The 20,328-nt window shown below is 31.9% G+C and overlaps 2 protein-coding genes across 3 annotated transcripts; one reads left to right on the forward strand and one right to left on the reverse strand.

The window, feature by feature from the left end:
* The first annotated feature begins 8,143 nt into the window (after window positions 1–8,143).
* LOC112716541 (tRNA (guanine(26)-N(2))-dimethyltransferase 2) lies at window positions 8,144–13,589 on the forward strand. Of its 2 annotated transcripts, XM_025768463.3 has the most exons (13): window positions 8,144–8,575; window positions 9,068–9,415; window positions 9,553–9,640; window positions 9,843–9,964; window positions 10,499–10,638; window positions 10,723–10,795; window positions 11,023–11,111; window positions 11,249–11,354; window positions 11,617–11,829; window positions 11,980–12,174; window positions 12,424–12,501; window positions 13,001–13,196; window positions 13,339–13,589. In XM_025768463.3, the coding sequence occupies exons 1-13, from the start codon at window positions 8,288–8,290 to the stop codon at window positions 13,353–13,355; spliced, it is 1,953 nt and encodes a 650-aa protein (XP_025624248.1). In that variant the 5' UTR covers window positions 8,144–8,287; the 3' UTR covers window positions 13,356–13,589. The 2 variants fall into 2 exon arrangements, with proteins under 2 accessions (XP_025624248.1, XP_025624247.1); XM_025768462.3 differs by having other exon boundaries at window positions 13,001–13,410.
* A 1,498-nt stretch (window positions 13,590–15,087) lies between these two features.
* On the reverse strand, window positions 15,088–17,332 carry LOC112716542 (UDP-arabinopyranose mutase 1). The gene is made up of 4 exons (XM_025768465.3): window positions 16,704–17,332; window positions 16,211–16,461; window positions 15,930–16,098; window positions 15,088–15,798 (listed from the first exon to the last, which is right to left on the reverse strand). Exons 1-4 carry the CDS (start codon window positions 17,049–17,051, stop codon window positions 15,475–15,477), a joined length of 1,092 nt encoding a protein of 363 aa, XP_025624250.1. The 5' UTR covers window positions 17,052–17,332; the 3' UTR covers window positions 15,088–15,474.
* Window positions 17,333–20,328: the final 2,996 nt, after the last annotated feature.

The raw sequence follows: 20,328 nt of genomic DNA on the forward strand, positions 1-20,328 counted from the left end.
TATAAAATTCCCAGTGAGGTAACCTGTGTAAAGAGATAAAAATATTTTTATTTTTATTTTATTTATTTTTTATTTATTTATTTATTTATTTTTTAATTAATTAATAAAAGCAAAATAAAAAGAAAAAAAAGGGTATGGTATAAAGGAGAGGGGGAAAGTAAACGAAAAGGAAAAAAAACGTAAAAGAAAAAAAAGAAAAAATTAACGTAAAGGAAAAAAAAGAAAAAAATAACGTAAAAAAATGCAAAATAAAAATTAATAACAAAATAAAAAAATATAATAAAAAAATTATCTAATCTAAGCAATCAAATAACGAATAGTTGTTAATCACAGTCAATCCCCAGCAACGGCGCGAAAAACTTAGTGCGGTGTTAACAATCACAAACTAACCGGCAAGTGCACCGAGTCGTACCAAGTAATACCTTAAGTGAGTAATGGTCGATCCCACGAGCAGGCTGAGCTTTAATAGGGCAAGGGGTGCCATGGCCTCCCCAAAGTTTTTGTAAAAGTATTAGTAATTCTACTTTAAAGAAAATAAAATTAGTTTGTTTGATTAAATTGATATATTTTTAACTTATGTATTTAAATTTCATGTTCATCTTCACCATTCTTTCAAACTTTTTATCCTATCCTATTTGACATAACAAATAGCATATATTTAAATCAACAACAAGTGACATATCTTTAAATCAACGTTACAAATTAAATATCATTATAGAATTAACACTAAATTATATTTAGCTTCTCATATATCTTCATGCATTATTTTATTTTATTTTATTTTTAAAATAATAAAAATTATAATATAACTAATAGTAATATCAGTTATTAATAAAAAATTATTATTTTATTTTTAAATCAACTTTACAAATTTAATGCTATTATAGTATAACACTGTTTAAATTAATAAATTTTGATATTTTTATTTTATTAGAAATTTAAGATTTTGTTTTGTTGTATTATATTATTTAATTTGTAATAAAAATAATAATAAAAATAATTAATCTTGAGATTTTGAGAAATAAATATTATCAAAAGTAAAATTAATTTTTTAAAATATTAAAAAATAATTTAGAAGTTATAGTTAATTTTACATAATTTAAATAAAAATCAATTTTTTAAAAAGAAAAATCAATTTTTAGATAAAAAAAATTAGTTTTCTAAATAAAAATAATTTTTTATGTGCAAAAACTAATTTTTTTCATGTAAAAACTAATTTTTTAAAATTGATTTTTTAGTTAAAATCAAATTGGCTTATTAACCTAAACAAAAATTTTTATTAATCAAAATCAGAATTATATTTTATTAATCTTAACCATATATAATCCTACATATTATTAATAAATTTAAAAATAAAATAATTATATTTATAAATTTTATTTTAATATAAATACTATTATATAATTTTTTTATTAAGATTTTTGGCTCCTCCAAAAATATTTTTCAAGCTTTGCCAATGCCCACGAGGATTGATGGATTAAGTAACAATGATTGATTGATTAGCTTAGTTAGACAAACAGAAAAGAGTGTTTTGGTATTCAAAGAGTATTAAACAGTAAATTAAGAATTTTAAAAAGCAAGCAGCAATGAGTTGGGAATAAAATATGGAGAAAACAGTTAAGGTTTTAGAGTTATATATTTTTCCGGATTAACTTTTCTTACTAACGAATTTAATTATGCAGGATGGCAAACCGTATGTGACTAGACCCTAATTCCTTAGACCTTCCTAGTCTCCTCTAAAATTCATTAACTGCCAATTCCTTGGTCAATTAATTTCAATTAGAGGGTGATAATCAATTTCTAGTTTATATGCCACAAAAACTCTAATTACCCAAGAAATAAAAGGATTATATGTCACGTATCCTGTTAAATTCAAATAATTAAAATTTAGGAGAATTTATTTTCAAGCTGTTGTTTAAGTATAGAGCTTTTCCAAGTTATACAAGAACTCAAATAGAAAGAGGGTCATACTTCCGTTTCACCCAAATTCATAAGATAAAGAGCAAAAACAATTCTTAAATTATAAATCCATACATGAATAAAATTAGAAAGAGCAAATGAATCAATCCATACAATAGACAGAGCTCCTAACCTTAACAATGGAGGATTAGTTGCTCATGGTTCAGAGTCGAAAACTAGGATTGTAAATTGGAATGGAATAATGTTGTGTTGGAATCACCCTGTTGGCATTCCTTTTATAATTAATCCTAATTAATTTAAAATCTATCTAAAACTAAAATAATATCTTTTCCTAAAAATACGATTTGAATTTAAATTCTAATTAATTAACAAGTCTTCAGCTGATGGGTAGGGACCACTTGTTTTGTCCATTCTGTAGCTTCTAATATGTGTTTTCTAGGCTGGAAACTAGGTCAAAACAGCCCAAAAATCACCCCCAGCATTTTCTACATTTTTCTGCACGTGGCGCATGTCACGCGTACGCGTCAGTCACGCATACGCATCGATGGTCTTTTCTACGAGTCACGCAGACGCGTCGGTCACGCGCACGCGTCGCTGGTCTTTTTCGCAAGTCACGCGGACGCGTCGGTCATGCGCATGCGTCACTGTGAAATTCTTCAAATCACGCGTACGCGTCAGTCACGCGCACACGTCGTCATGGAAAGCTCCAAATCACGCGTACGCGTGACTTCACTGCCATCTCCTTTGATTCTTGTGCTGTAAAAACTCCATCAAATCCAGCTGAATCCTACCTAAAATAAACAAAATTGCAAAAGACTCAAAGTAGCATCCATATTGGCTAAAAGATAATTAATTCTTTATTAAACTCAATAAATTAGATGCAAATTCACTAGAAAAATATAGAAAAGATGCTCACACATCATCGTGCAGGAGTTCGGGTAAGGAATAATGGGGATTAACATTCGAAGGAAAGTTGTCTAGATTGTTGTTCAGAAAACGTTGAATTGGCTAATGAGATAAAAGATGATGGCCAAGAGATAGATGGGACAGAACGACGGCTTCATATGGTGGAGGGAGGGACTGGTGAGACTGGGAGGGTTGTAGAGGACTTGGAAGATGCAAGAATATATAAAGGCAACGAAGCTAAGACTGAATCCTCTAAAACCAAATGAGATGATGAAATGCAGGAAAACAGGAAGGCATGGGAGTTGGTAGTGGAATCTGGAGCAGTTCAGTATAATGAGGTAGATGATATTATGGCTATACTCCAAGCACAGAATGAGGTAATTGCACAAAAGAAAAAGCAAGCTAAGTAGAAAGAAAAGGCAAGAAGAAGTCTGTCAAAAAATCGAAAAAAGGTATGTGCAATTGGTTTAAAATGATTTTTAGTTCTTGGAATGTTAGGGGTTTGGGGGGAGTTGGAAAATTGAGTATGGTAAAGAGTTTTAGGAGAAAATTTTAGTTGAATATGTTAGGTTTAATAGAGACAAAGAAAGAGATAGTAACAAAATATGATGTAGTGCAACTGTGGGGAAATAATGTGGTAGGATGGGAGTACGTGGGGTCGGAAGGTGCTTCTGATGGGCTGTTGATGTGGGATAAAATGATTTTTCATAGGAGCAACTGTTATGAAGGGGAAAGATGGTTGTGTGTGGATGGCGTGGTGCTAAAAAATAATTTTAAGTGTGTTTTCAATTTAGTGTACGGTGCGCACCAAAGGAAAGAGAAGCTTGTCATGTGGGAAGAGCTAAGCTTTTTATCTGGGCTTTTTCAAGTACCTTTTTATTATTTGGGGGACTTTAACGAGGTTGTTCAAGTGGAAGAGAGGAAAGGAGCTACCACTTTGACAGTGACTGCAGCTGAGTTTAAATCTTGGATTTAAGATATGGAGCTTTTGGACCTTGCATTTGCTGATCGTATGTTCACATGATTCAAGGGTCAGTCATGTAGCCGCATTGATAGAGTTCTGGTTAGTTTGGAGGGGTTGGAAGAGTTTCCTGAAACAAGGCTTAGAGGAGGTCCAAGAGGTTTATCATACCACTGTTCATTGATTGTGGATTTCACAAGATTGGGAGGGGGGTCGAGACCTTTTCGGAGTCTAGATGCTTGGTTTACTCTTGAGGGTTTCTTGAGGATGGTAAAGGAGGAGTGGAGAAATTTGGGCGACCTACAATTCATTAACAAGATAAAGGCTTTGACGGTCCCGCTGGGTAAATGACATAAGGAGAATTTTAGGGACATGGATATGAAAATTGTGAAGTTTGAAGAAGAGATAAAGAAAGTAGATGATATGGTTAGCAATGGAGTTGTTGATGGAACTGTGGAAGCAAGAAGGAGGGCGCTGGTGAGCTCTTGTAAGAAATGGTATATCAGAAAAGAGTTACATTAAAAGCAGATGTCGCGATCCAGGCATGCCAAGGAGATGGATAAGAACACCCGCTATTTTTATAATCTAGCCTCAGCTCGAAGGAGGAACAATTGGATTGAGTCCTTACTGATTCATGGGAGGATAGTGAGAAATCAAGCAAGGATTAAGGTTGCTATCAGAGACTTTTATAAGAATTTATATCATCAGGAGACCTCGCCGGTGATAGGGTTCTGTGATGTGTTAGTTAACTGGATAACTGAGGAAGAGGCAGCAGAGTTGGAATGGATGCCGTCTGATGAGGAAATTAAGGATACAGTTTGGGATTGTGAGTCAACTAAGGCACCAGGTAGTGATGGGTATAATATGAATTTTATTAAGAAGTGTTGGGAGGATGTTGGTGGGGAGTTCACTGCAGCTGTGATGTGATTCTTTCAGTTAGCTGTTTTACCTAAGGATGCGAATGTTACTTGGGTGGCTTTGGCGCCAAAGTTTGTCGGAGCTAAAGAGATCAAGGACCTTAGGCCGATTAGTATGGTGGATTGTGTTTATAAGGTTATATCAAAGATCTTGGTTCGAAGGATACGGAAGATAATGCCAGGGTTGGTAGAAGAAACACATAGTGCTTTTGTGCAGGGTAGGAAGATACATGATGGGACTTTGATTGCATGTGAAACTGTGCAGTGGATGAAGTTGAGGAAAAAGAGCTCGACAATTATTAAACTAGACTTCCAAAAGGCTTATGATCGAGTCAAGTGGAGTTTTGTGGATATTGTTTTACAGAAGATAGGATTTGGTCGTAGATGGAGGGAGTGGGTAAAGGAGTATGTGTGTTCTGCGTCTATGTCGGTCCTAATAAATGGCTCTCCCTTTAAGCCCTTCAAAATGGAAAGAGGTCTACGACAAGGGATCCTCTTTCTCCCTTTCTATTTGTGCTTGTTGTGGATGTTCTACATATGATGATTAGAGAGGTAGTGTGGAATGGACGCATTACTCCGTTGTTGGTTGGAAGGGATAACATTGAGTTGTCATATTTGCAATTTGCGGATGATACTATACTTTTTTGCCCTTCTGAAGAAGAGACGATCAGAAACTATTAGTGGTTGCTGCGCTGTTTTGAGATAATGTCAGGGTTGAGTATTAATTTTGACAAGTCCAGCTTGATCCCAGTTAATTGTGAGCAGAGTTAGGCACGACAGATGTGTCGACTGTTGGGGTGTAAAGAGGCATATTTACCTGTCAGATATCTTGGCATTTTTCTGGGGACAAATCCGAAGCTGGTCAAGACATGGAAACTAGTGATTGACAAAGTAGAAGAAAAGCTAAGTCTATGGAAAGCAAAGTCTCTAAATAAAGCGGATAAGCTGGTTCTCATTAAATCTGTTCTTGATAGCCTGCCTATTTACTATCTCAGCTTGTACAAAATGCCGAAGACAGTAACAGAAAAAATAATATCCTTACAGAAATACTTTTTGTGGTCGATGCAATTCCCAAAACAGATAATTAACGCATATTAGTTACATCTAAACCATTAACTGTCCTTAAATAGTACTACAACTTATAATGCACCTACTTATGCATTTACATTAAATGTAATATATATATTTCTAAGTCACTAAAGACTAACACCCCTAAACGCATTACAAGATAATTATATAAATTTACAAATCCAAACCTATTAAACACAAATTTTTTTATTTAAATTAAAAGATATAATATTTATCGATTTAAACAGACGTGTAAATATTTAAATAAAAAAAATCATAAAACACTAACTTCAAAGTCCAATGCTCCAGCTACATGCTAAGTATCATTTAGTCTATTAATGTCTTCCGTGCGGACATATGTTCGGCGGGCCATAACTCATAAAGATTCTCAAAACCACACATGTTGAATCTCAAAAGTTTGAAAAAAATGAAGTCAATCTACGTTGTTCTCAGATGCTGTGGGAGTATATACGGCCCAAACCGTATTTCAGATCTACTATCCCTGATCAACAAAGATGTGCATATCTCGGATGCAGTAGGTTTAGGCTTATTAAAGCCATATCTCGAATGCACTGTATTCGAAATTTAGTTTTATTCATATCTCGAGTGTATCCAACATATAACTGGCACGTGATGTATCATAACATGATAGCAGTATATTCGAAATACGTTTTTCGTGTGATTTACCCACTGCATTTCAAAACGTATTTTAAAAAATACTTATACCGTTTATTTAAATCGATAAATATGATATATTTTTAATTTAAAAAAAATCCCTATAATTTGTCCGTTATAATTTAGTAGTTATTTTTCTATTTCAATTTCAATTATAAAATCAACATATAATTTAGATATAATTTATAATCTTTATGACTCATCTGTATCCGTCTAACAATTATATTTTCGCAGCTTCTATAAAAAGGTAATATCTTATAAGGAGGAAGTATATTTTTAAACCCAATATTAACTTACATAAGATACAAAAAGGGAATCATTCAAATAAAAAGTTTAAAACGTCTTTTTTTTTAATAATTTTAGTAATTAAATTATATTATTTTTGTTAAAATTAAATTAAATAAATTAATTTAACTAAAAAATTGATAAATTATATTTTAAATCCGTCTAAATTAATATTTTTATAAAAAATAATTATAATATCTCTATTATAAAAAATAATTAAAATATTATTATTATTATTATTATTATTATTATTATTATTATTATTGTAAACTTAATTTACCGAAAACATTAATTAAGATTTTAAAAGTTGTGATGTTTATACTTAAATTGGTTGCCATAATGAGTTTTGATTATGATAGAGTTGAACTTTTAAAATTGGTTTCTTTCCCTTTCTTTTCTTTCTTGCAGACGTTCGTCAAGATGCCAGTTTCTCAGTATTTTTTTGTGAGTGGAAATTGTAAAGACGTCATGTGTAAAAAAGCAGAGAGGACCACCTTTTTTATATTTTATTATCTTTAAATCTAGAAAAAAACTAAAAATAGTCCTTGACAATTATCTCGAAAGACAACGAGACCTTGACAAAAAAAAAAAGAACTCAACCGGGTCTTTGACAATTACTTCGAAAGGACAACGAGGTCCCGTGCCAAAAAAATCAATATTATTTTTTTGGCATAGGGGCTAATCAGTCCCAAAAAAATATCAGGAATCGAATTGGATTTTTTTTTCTTGGGGGTCTCGTTGTCCTTTCGAGATAATTGTCAGGGTCGGGTGAGGTATTTATGCGTCCATCAAACATTAGAATTAATGGATGAGATTAAATCATTAATAGTTTATAGATAATTACAATTAGGCCACAACAGAAGTTTAAATTACAATAAACTTTCAATATATATATATATATATATATATATATATATATAATAGGAGTATTTTAGTCATTTTTTATTAAAAAATATTAATTTAGATCGATTCAAAGTTTGGTTTACCAATTCTTTGATTAAATCAATTTGTCTGATATAATTTAACAAAAATAATATGATTTAATCGATTATATGTATTAAATTTTAATTACTAAAAAATATCTTAAAAAAATATTTTAAATATTTTTACTGGCTCCTACAACAAAATACTAATTTAAATATCTAAACATTTTTTTCTTTATCTATACACTATATTTCTCTTCAATCAAAGTATAACTCATCTAACTAAGAGAATTTGAAATCATTTCAAAGTGAATAAGCTATAGAAGAAGATTTTTTTGTGTTACTAAAAATAGAATGATTCAAATTTACAATCTTTTAGATAAATACAAAAAAATTATGTCATTTGCGTTATAACTAACTGGGCTATACAAAGAATTTACTAAAGTTGTTCAAGACAATATATAATATGATAATCAATTAAATTAGATAGATAGTTATTAAGATATCTCCCTATTTGTCCCCGATGCACACCGGTTAGGGTTTAAGAGAAAAGAAACGTTTCGTTTAAAATTCTTTCGTAGGGTTTTCTGGCAGTTACACATTTGAATTGCAATGCATAGAATTAACTCCTTATGCTGTTTGCGGAAGGTCGTTTTCTGAAATTGCAACTGAAGCTTTCCACTTCCACGATAACAGCAATAAACCGCTTCTCTCTCCTGAAATATTGTTCTTCTTCCAGCGCCATAACCACAGAACAAGTAAACTGCCAGGAACAGCAGAAGGAGCATACTCTGAATTCGATTTTGCATTATATTAGCTCAACAATGTCGACCGATCTCAATGATTATAAAATTATTAAGGAAGGAGAAGCTGAGATTCTCATGCATGCCAAGAACGAAGTCTTCTATAACAAAACTCAGGTCCTAATGTTTTTTTCTTTTCAATTTGATTTTCTGTTATTTTGACTTTAAAGTACGAGAATTGAGAACCTTTGAAGTTTTTTGGTTTTCAATTAGACTTTTTTCCCCCTGATTGGACGTTCAATGGTTTTTGGGAAGCTAAGTCATGTTCATTGTAGAAAAATACTGGGGAGGGATGAAAATGTGGACCTCAATTAGAACCTTAAATTTAGCTTCTGATATAAAGTTCAAGTTGTTTGAGATGTTTTTCTATGCTTCTGTGCTTATCAGTTGAATTGAATTACTAAGGATGGTTTGATTTTGGAGCTAATTTCGTTGATCCTTTCCTTTTGTTATGTTTTACAGTTTTAATGCCTTTGTTTGGGTGGAAACTGGAAATGTTGAGCGGAAAAATTTTATTTTATTTTATTTCTAGCTTTAATGCTTTGTTAGATGTTGTGGTTTTGGAGCGATGCTAATATGTTATGCTTCTGGTTTATAAATTATCATCAGGTTAATAACAGGGATATATCGATTGCTGTTTTGAGAGAATTTATATCAAGACGGGAGCAAGAGCATGAAGCAACGTTGTCCAAGAGAAAGAAAGGGACACAAAAAGCAACTGAAAATGAATCTGTAAAGGAGGAAGCAGAGAATGTACCTCGAGAAACTCCGTCAGAAAATCATGAATCTAATGGAAAATGTGAAGTGGAGGAAAATACATCTCCTGAGGAATTAGAAGCATGCAGTAGCGTAAAGGGATCAGCCAAAATTGCAGAAGACTGCAGTACTGCAGGAGAGCAGACTGATCTCACAGAAGGGAAAGGACAGGTGGAACTGAAGCCACCAAGGGTTCTTGAGGTTTTGCCTAACTTGTTCTTATCATCATAGCATTATATTCACTTTTTTTCCCCATTTTATATGTATACTATATTCTCTGCAACTCAATTGTAGAACAAGTATCATCTGCATGACTTCTTTTTTGTTCTTGTATACAGGCATTGTCTGCTTCTGGGTTAAGGTCCCTAAGATATGCTCGTGAAGTAGAAGGGATTGGTCAGGTTGTTGCTCTGGACAATGATATAGGTGCTTCAAGGACTTTCAGTTTATATAAAAATATATCTTCTGTAATGCCTTACATGAAAACATGGGAAATCTGTAATTGTGTCAATGGTCTACTCTGTGTAGCTATGATACCTACCTTTTGTTTCAGAGTTGAGATCTCTGTCTTGTTTGATCATTAAGTTTGTGCATCTCAGTGCTTACCCATACCTTATGCTCCTGACAGTTTCTGTGGAAGCTTGCAGAAGGAATATCAAATTTAATGGGTCAGTTGCAATTTCAAAAGTGGAGTCTCATCATGTTGATGCTCGTGTATATATGCTAACCCACCCTAAAGAATTTGATGTGGTAAGTGGATGTTACTAAGTTATACATATGTATTTTCCATTGAAAATTATTCTTATTCTATTTAGTGTTACTTGTTCAACATCTATATAATACTGTTCCCTGACTTGTGACCCTGCAATAATATTTGAAGCAATTTAATAAATATATATTTTTTGTTACTTGTTACTAAGTTCATTCTATTTTCTATTTGTTACTTGTTACTTGGTTCATTTTATTTTCTATTTGAAGCAATTCAATAAATATATTTGTTTTGAAATTAATGTTTCAGTTCTCAAGATCCTGGAAATATTTTTTTTTTGTTATTAAAGAAAGCATTTGTTTTCACTAAAGTTTGCAGAAAGTGAGGTGAAGTAGATAGAGAGGACTGTGTAGTTGTACCTTGTTCAACATCGATATAATACTGTTCCCTGACTTGTGACCCTGCAATAATAACTAAGTTCATTCTATTTTCAATTTGAAGCAATTTAATAAAGTTTTGTTTTTATTTTTTGAAAGTAAATAAGTTTTTATGGTCTCTGTTTTCTGTATTTTCAGGTTGATCTTGATCCATATGGTTCACCTTCTGTGTTTTTGGATTCAGCAGTTCAATCTGTTGCTGATGGAGGTATCCTGATGTGCACTGCAACAGACATGGCAGTGCTCTGTGGGGCAAATGGGGAGGTCTGCTATTCAAAGTAATGTTGATACTGGTATTAATTATAAATTTTTAATTCAATAATAGTTTTAATTAGCGTACTAATCTTACAATTGCCATATAGATATGGATCATATCCACTGAGAGGAAAATATTGTCATGAAATGGCTCTGAGGATCCTTTTGGCTTCCATTGAGGTACATTGAAGTTCTATACAAAGAAAATTTGATATAAAAATTTATTTTCAACTAACATCTGATGTTTTAAACACAGGCATACAAATTTTAAACTCACTTACAAAAACTCACCTACCAAAATTTCAACTGAATTTCTTATATCACTTAAATATCTGTTAATCTCTCACGTCACTGTTATTTTTATTCATACAAGTTCGTATAATATGTTTGTTTGTCATTTAATGCAGAGTCATGCTAATCGTTACAAGCGATATATTGTTCCTGTGCTATCTGTTCAGATGGACTTTTACGTTCGTGTTTTTGTTCGCATATACACGTAAGTCCTCGTAGTGTGTGTCTGTGTGTGTTTTTTTACTTATGGTAAATACTTTATAAGTTGTATTATCTTGGATAATGATTCCACAAGGTTGCTTGATTCTATTATCCCAACTAAGATGAAATAATTGGTTGCAGTTCTGCCAGTGCAATGAAAAACACTCCCCTAAAGCTTTCATATGTTTATCAGTGCACTGGTTGTGACTCTTTCCATTTGCAGCCCATTGGGAGGACCATTTCCAAGGTATGTATCCTGTTGCAATGAAAGGAAAAACTGTTTAGTTCTTTCCCAGTGGCTTCTTTTTTGTGCTTGGGATGATTAATTGTTGTTGGGATTTTGAACCTTTTTTAAATGTCATTTCTTTTGCAAAACGTTACCAATATGGGGTTATGGTGAATGTTCATTTCTGTTTGTTGTGTGTGTGTGCGTGTTGTCATGGCCATTTAAGTATATTGCTTTATTTTGATTGAATAGGGGGACTTATTTTCATTTTCCCATTTTTCAGAATACTAGTGTCAGATATTTACCTGGCTATGGTCCTGTAGTTCCTCACGAATGCAGTGATTGCGGGAAAAAATTCACTATGGGTGGCCCTATATGGTCTGCTCCAATCCATGATCAAGATTGGGTGGGTTCTATACTGTCAGATGTGAAATCCATGAAGAACAGATATCCTGCTTATGATCGCATATCTGCTGTGTTGACTACCATATCTGAGGTTTTATTTTCAGTTTGTTATTTTGACATGATGTGATATGACTAAGATGTGTGCTAATGTGACTAATTCCAGTTGAAAACCTTGTGGTGGAAATTTTCTTCTTTGTATAGTTATTCCAATTCTAATATTTGATAATTGTAATATTTTCAGGAATTGACAGATGTTCCCCTGTTTTTGAGTCTGCACAACCTCTGTGCAACCCTTAAATGCACTTCTCCTTCAGCAGTTATGTTCCGTTCTGCGGTGATCAATGCAGGCTATTGTATATCTGGAACTCATGTTAATCCATTGGGGCTTAAATCAGATGCACCCATGGATGTTATTTGGGATATAATGCGCTGTTGGGTAAGAGACTAACGTCATTCTTGCTGTCTTACCTTTTTGTTTGGTACATATCCAGTCTCTGGTTCCTGCGGAATATGATTTTATAATATGGGAGTGACTTTTGTATATAAAATGCTCTTTCCTTTATTATTTGTTTTTTAATGGTTCCGGTGGAAAAAGAGAGAAGGAGAAGGCGGGGGGTTGATTTTGGAAAAGGCATAGGAAATGATTGCCTTTTCAGTTCTTGGTCACTGATCCCTTCAATTATAGGTAAAGAATCATCCTGTGAAAGCTCAGCCAGCAGATCAACCAGGAAGTGTCATACTTGCTAAAGAACCTGTTCTTCAGGTACATCTAGCATCTCAACTTTTGTTCTTGGCGCATTATTCTATCTTCTCCTCACAAGCAATTATTGGTTGTTTAATCAAGTTAGGGGTAGTATATAACTGATACATGCATGTGAATGATGTGTGCACAAGTTCATTTGGCCGGGGAAATAGAAGAATCAGAAGTAGCAAATATGAAGGATATAGTTTAGAACATAGAACTCTTGGCTGAACTTTGTATTAATTTAGCAAGCATGCCCTAGTGTGTCAACTTGGACATCTAATTAGTTCATGTCTTTCATAACCATAAAATACTGATATATGTATTTAATCTGCGAAATTGAGACCTGTCGTTTCTAGTTATGTCGGCATATATAATAGTCTTGGAGCATGTTTAGGTCATAAATTCTAGGAAATTGGTCTTATCTTAGAGTTTTACATTGTTTTTACCTGATCTGGCCTTGGCCTATCCTATGATCCTGCTTGTAATTATGAAACTAATATTAGTGTGTCCCTTTCAGGCTAGTTTTGCTAGGGCAATATCATCACTTAGCAAGGCACAAGCGAAGAAGGTTGTTCGCTTTCTTCCGAATCCAGAAAGACACTGGGGTCCAAAACTTAGGGCAGGACGTCAAATTACTAGCAAACATGTCTCTCTATTAGGTCCAGCAGCGGTTAATGGAGCTCTCAACCATGAAGATGATGAAGAACCTAAAAGTAAGAAGCCGAAGACCGAGAATGATATCACATCTTAGCTAAAAAATGAGATTCTTGAAATTAATGTTTCAGTTCTCAAGATCCTGGAAATATATATTTTTTTGTTATTAAAGAAAGCATTTGTTTTCACTAAATTTTGCAGAAAGTGAGGTGAAGTAGATAGAGAGGACTGTGTAGTCGTGCCTTGTTCATCATTTAACAATTTACAGGAAAATGCTGTGGCAAGATCAAGGCACTTTGCGTTATGTTAGATTTTTGGATCTGATTTTTTTTAATGTATGGAAATTGTATTATGTGGAACAATAATTCCTTTTTAGGAATATGTATTGTTGTTTCATAAAATAGATATTTTTTTATGGTGACTTGCATGGCAACCATGTTTTTCAGCAAAAAGTCTCTCTCTGTATCTCTGTTTCTCTCTCACTCATTTAAATTCCTTGGATCCTCTATTTTTAATTACTCATTGGCTAAATTACAATAAGAGTTGTGGGAATAAGGCCCGTTTGGGATGTTTCAAAGGTAATTTTTTTGAACTTTTGATTTATAAAAAGTAGTAGTATTAGTATCTGGTATAATTTTTAATAGAGGTGAACGCAAATTGGATTGAATATGGTTAAAATTTCGATTCAATTCGCAATAAAAATCATTGGATCGGATCTCGCAGTTTTTAAGCTTGGATGTGCCGATTGGATATCGGATATATCAGAAAAATACAAAAATATTTTTAAAAGTTTCTTTTATTAAAAAATATCAATAAAATTTAATTTTTTTATTCTTTTAAATATGCTTACTCTTAAAATAATATTAAACATACTTTTCTTAAATAATAAATTAAAATAATACAATATATATGATAATTATTAGTTGAAATAAAATATAAAAAGAACATTTACTTATTTATTTTTTATTTTTGCGGATGTGCGGATATCTATACAAAATCCGCTCTGCAATTTTCGGGGAGCTTATAGAGAATTTAAAAAAATTACTTCTCTTATAATAAAAAGTTTTTTTTATCACATTTCTTTTAAAATAAGTATTTTTAAAACTAAAAACTCATACAAAATAACTTATTTATAAGCTTCTTTTAATATAAATATTTATTATTTAAGCTATTTTTTTAAAAGGAGCTTAATTAAACTATTTACCCAAATAGGGTCTAAATCTCATAAAAAGAATAGTTGCTATATATTAATTATTTAATCAGTGGTATCCATAGATTCACATATGGATGCATTGATGCGTGCGTATAAATAAGGTTTAATTATTTTATTAGTTTTTATAATTTCATCAAATTTATAATTAGGTTTTTATATTTTTTTTATTCAATTGAATTTTTATATTATTTTTAATTTTGTAATTAGATTTTTTTAGTGTAAAAAATATTAAGAGTTAATTGAATATTTGTTTTGCAAATTGAATGGATCTACAATTAAGAACTTAATTAGATTTTTGACCATATGTTTTTTAAAAAAAAATCATTAATTTTAATGTTTTTGACATGAAAATGATCTAATTGCAAAATTAAAAGAAATGTAGGGATTTAATTGAAAGAAAAAAATATAAAGATTTATTTGTATATTTGGTAAAATTATAGGAACCAAGAGTAATTAAACCTATAAATAATAATATTGAAGGAGGTACTTTGAGATATTACTACATTGAGAATTTTAGGGTGGTTGGATTTAGATAGTTGGGGTTTTTGAAATTTTGGATTAGGGGGTTATTATTTTATCTTACATGTTTCTTAGGATTAATTTTCCGTAAATTTTAAGGTTTATACCAATGAGAATGCAGATTTCGTGGCACTAAAAATTTATCAGATTGAAAATTAAAAATATCTAATTTCTTTGCTTGATATGTTTACGATTGGTTCATTATGAAAGCTGAAATCTGAACACAACTGTTAATTTCAATTACTATTGATTCTTACTCGGTAATAAAAATGAACAATACATTAATTTTCTTCCGATGAACTTGCCTCACATGGAACTCGGTGCTGCCACATATATAAGGGCCCTTCCCGAACTACTCATTAAGCAAAAGGTACAACAAGAAAAATAACAAAAAAAAAAACAGCTCCCTAGACCATTGTACTTTATTGCTTCTAATCTCAAAGCAAGAAGTTACGAAAAAAAGTAAATTGCAGGCTGCAATGCCGCAAATTCTAAGTGATGAAGAGAGTAAATACTTTATTTAAGAAAAAGGACTAAAGTTTTAATTAACGTATAGTGTGGGTGGCTCTGTTTGGCAAAGTAGTTATTATTAAATGATTAATTTTCTATGCTTTGGCAGTGGTTGGCTTTTGAGGGTTAAGTTCATCCCAAGCTTCAATCCATGTAACCATTGCATCTGCAAGCTTGTCAAAGTAAGGGTCAACCTTTGAGAGCTTCTCTTTGACTTGCTTGGAGAGTTCAATGTAGCATTTCTGAACAGTTGTGCATTCTTTTGGGAGAACAACGTTCTGGAAGAATGGGATGATATCTTCCTGCCAGAATATTCCTTTGTACTCTTTCCTCAGATTCACAAATGGGTTGCTTGCCTTGCTGTGGTAGATGTACGGAAGTCCAGTCTTGATTCCCAGCCCCAAGTGGTCCGTGATCACCTGTTAACAACAATTATCATAGTAAATTACACTAACTAATAAAGCGAATAATTTAATCAAACATATCAAATCATCTAACTATTTTTAACTAAGAGAAAAAAGAAGGGAAGAGCAGGGTAAGGAAAATGCACCTTGCAGCACCAGCCAGCCCACATGTCGTCGTAGCGTCCGATGGGCTGGCCATCACCCATCAGGCCGAAGTACATTGCCGGTCCAATGAGATCGCGGTCGAAGGCCAAGTTCATTCCGCACATTGGGAACAATGTTCCTTTCGGAATCGTCAAAATAGCATCAACATACCTTGTGCATTATCATATTACAAAAGTTTTATAACTATTATTTGAATGGTTATAGAAATGAATAATATATTTGATTGCACGACTGCGTAGAAAAATGAATCGAACATACACACCTGGTGTTCCTCTCGAGAGGCTTGACAAGCTGTGTAGGAGCGTCATAATCCGGGATGTTGAGCCAGAGACCATGAGAGACAGCAGTGGGTACACCTTCGCGAAGACTGAAAGGGTAGCCGCGCACGAAATCTGCACCTTCTCTGTAAGGCTCATAGAGCGTGTTGAAGAAGAAAGGTGTTGATGGACACAGAAGGTTCTTTATGTGCTGCTCAAGTGCGTTGATCGCCTTTCCAGATGGATCATTTGCAACCTAATTAAGTAGTAAACAGATGATAAATACATGATAAATCCAGATAGGTGATGAGATCTTTTAGATCACGCATGAATCAGTTTGATTCCAAAATATGTAACACCTTATTTAGTTTCAAAAAAAATCAATCATAAGTCAAATTGAGTCAAATCGTGATCCATTTAGAACGAAAAATAAGAGGACAATTAAGACCGATCCAAAAGATGAAAGCTGAGGAAATGAATAAAGATTAGAAGACTCACGAAACAGTCATCATCAATGGTATAGATGTATTTCTTCTTGGAAACCATGTAACCGAAGCAGCGGCAAGCGGAGTCCTTGAAGGAGATACAAGAGGCCCTGGGTCCAAGAATCTTGTTAATGTCGTTTCGGTTATAGAGCTCGTAATCGAAGCCCGGAGGCACCTTGATGGTCTTGGTTGGATCACCGTCCTGAACAATGATGAGATGATATGGCTGGAAAAACGGCCTCCACATCTCCAAAAAATCCAGGTTTCTTATTGTTGGGATCACAATGTCAAGCTCGTCCTTCAGCAAAGGCGTCGGCGTCACGGCGGTGCCGGCCGTGTTGGCGGGGCCTAGGTTAGCCATTATTGTTGTTTAATTGGAGAGAGAAGAGAATGAAAGTGAATGAATGAATGAATGAATTCAAGTGTGAGAAGAGAAGGTGAAGAGTGAATGAGTTTTTGAAGGAAATAAGCATGTGCAGTGGCCTAAGTTATCGGCACCGGTATGGGGCTTTTAAACATTTAGAGATTGGTGTGTTTGTGTGTGTGGATTTTTTAATGTGTAAGGAAACTGAACCAGTGACTCCTTCAAAGGTGTTGCCGTGTAATGTGGTAACTTTGTGGATGTAAAATTCCAAAGAGATCAGAGATCATCAATTAAACCAATCAAATATATTGGTATTAGTCTACTCTGGTTCATATAATTAGAAATGAAATGTGTGTTGCATGTTTGACTCTTTTGAGCCAACAACGAACCGGATAATTCTCATTCAATTATGATGTGTTTTTCTATTTTTTAGATAATTAAGGAATTCAAAGTCATGCAAAATTTTTAATGGAAAAATGTAAGAGAGATTTGTGTTGATAATTTTATTTAAGATTATAGTCCAAATAGTCACGAATAATCAATTTAGTTCTTAAAAAAAAAAACTAGAAATCTCAAATTTGTATCACGGATGAAGGAAAATGTATGTATTGTTATCAAATTATTATTTGATACGAAACAAAAAAATATAAATAAGATAATGATTGGAATTGAATAAAAAAAGATAAATTAAAATAGAAAATAAAAAGGATATATTGAAATTGAATATTAAGAGAATCAAATTTTTTATCCAATTTTTTGATGCAACAAGAAAAGAATTCACTCAATTTAGTTTGTTCACACCATAGTTTGCGAATTGAATTAAAGGGAATCACTCAACCTTTTATCCAATTCTCCGAAATAACAAGAGAATGACTCGTTCAACCTTACTTGCCCATACCATAGTTTTATCGCGAAATCAAAAAGTGCTTTGACATTCTTCAAATATCTCTCTACGAAGAGTATAATAGTTTAGGAAATATTTATAACATGTTACTAAGTTAAACATAAAAAATTCTAAACTCATAAATATAAAATTCAATTTAGTAATTAGATAAACAAAATCAAAATAAATTAAATATTTTAAAAATTTAAACTAATAATTTTTAAATAATACTTAATCTTCCTATATTACAAACATTTAAAATACGTATTATTATTATTATTGGTGATATATATCAAATACGGATTCGTGGCTGGCTGCTGATAATCTCTTTTTTTTCACCTTTATCATATATTAAAATAGAAAATAAAAGATAACCAAATTAAATGATATATCAAATGTGTATATATGTATATAGGAGTAAATTTTTATAATGGTCCCTAATATTTATGGAAAGATTTGAAATGGTCGTCTGGATTCAAATTTTTTTATAATGGTCCCGCAAATAAAGCTTTGAACACTATAGCGATTCATGTATTATTTCTAACATTGAGTTCGAAGAGTGTTGATGTGGTCTCTTTTGCCAAGCTGGACAGTTCTAACGACAAATGATACGAATTTATTTTAATTTGGACCTAATTTGATTTCTCTCCTATTTTATATCCTAATTCCAAATATACAGAGCGTATTTTTTATCTTCTTCTTTATTTTATTTCCTGAATTTCACATTGATTTATTTGTGAACATGAGCTATCATTTAGTTCTTCATACAAGGAGCGTTTTAATCGGTAATGTGTTTGGATCTAATTTGGTTCCTCTCCTATTTTATATCCTAATTCCAAATGTATAGAGCGTATTTTTTATCTTCTTCTTTATTTTAGTTCCTGAATTTTACATTGATTTATTTATGAACATGAGCAATCATTTAATTCTTCATATAAGGATGGTTTTAATTGGTAATATATTCTGTTATTTATTTTTTGTTTTGGTTACAATGTTGCTCATTTCTACTAAAAATGTTGTTCATTTCTACTAAAAATGGTAATAATAGTCTCAAATTGATTTAATTGAAAAATTTTGTTTAATTAGAACCATACCTTCGTTCTATAAAAATAAAAAAGGGAAAAGATGAAAAAAAAAGAGATAAAGAAAAATATGAAAAATACGTTGTGCACATTTAAGATTAGGGTTATAAAATGACGAAGGGACCAAATTAGAATGAATTCACGTCACCTAGTCGTTGGGATTATCCAGCATAATAAAAGATAGCCACATCAACACTTCGACAGCTGATTTAGCACCGAAGAACTATTATAGTGCTCGAAACTTTATCTGAAAGACCACTATAAAAAAATTTGGATCTGGAAAACTATTTCGGATAATTACATAAATTTCAGAGACTATTACGAGAATTTACTCGTATATATAGGTGTTCTTAATATTTTTTTAAGTTACCGAATGGAAATAAAAAAAATTACGGAAAATTAATTTTTAATTAATTAATTTTAGAATTTAGATTTATAATTTAAAATTAAAAATTTATTATTTAGAGTTCAGATTTTAAGATAAATAAAATAATTAAAAAAATAATTATTGACTATAAAAATTAGTTATGATAATTAATTTGTGACAATCATGAAAAAAGGTAACGTAAATGTTAGGGTTGAGTGTGATGACGTTGATATGGAAGGGAGGTAGGTGGCGTTGGATTCAATCTTGAGTATTTTCATGCAGAGGATCGGAAATGACGAGGAAAAACTCGAAAAGCGTATGAAATTAGCAAAATGGCTTAGCTAGCTAATTCCTAAAGTTTATTAAGATCTTCAAAGAAATATTATTTTATGATATTAATGTGTATTTTAGTCACAAGTGCTATGAATGCCTGAATTCCGATTACTTTACCTCACATGAAAGTTTCTTACACTGCGATCCATACAGGTAATTAGATTTTACATTCTAAATTCTAAGCAATGTAATGTTTGAGAACGTGAAGCCCATAACTAAATTAGTGGTTAGACTAATTGATCACTCTCTATGCTGGTATACTGGACCCCTTTAACCATATTGGAAGATACCTACCTAAGTCAAACAAAATATCATTCACCATTAATATATAGAAAAAAATTTGGTAACAAAAAAATTTCTAATTAGCTAAAAATTTATATAATTTATTTTATTTATATTATTAAATACAATTTTATTTTTTATCTCACTCTCTTATTATTCTACTTATCATGTTCTTATTAACTCTACTTATTAATGATATTAATTATAATATTATATTTCTTATTATTAGACATTTTTGTAATCAATACTTAATATTATTTTTATAATTTAATTTTTATATTTAATAATATATTAAATATTAATAATAAGAAGAATGGACGATAATGA

The sequence above is a fragment of the Arachis hypogaea genome, chromosome 10 (genome assembly GCF_003086295.3).
Source record: "Arachis hypogaea cultivar Tifrunner chromosome 10, arahy.Tifrunner.gnm2.J5K5, whole genome shotgun sequence".
NCBI classification, from domain to species: Eukaryota; Viridiplantae; Streptophyta; class Magnoliopsida; order Fabales; family Fabaceae; genus Arachis; species Arachis hypogaea.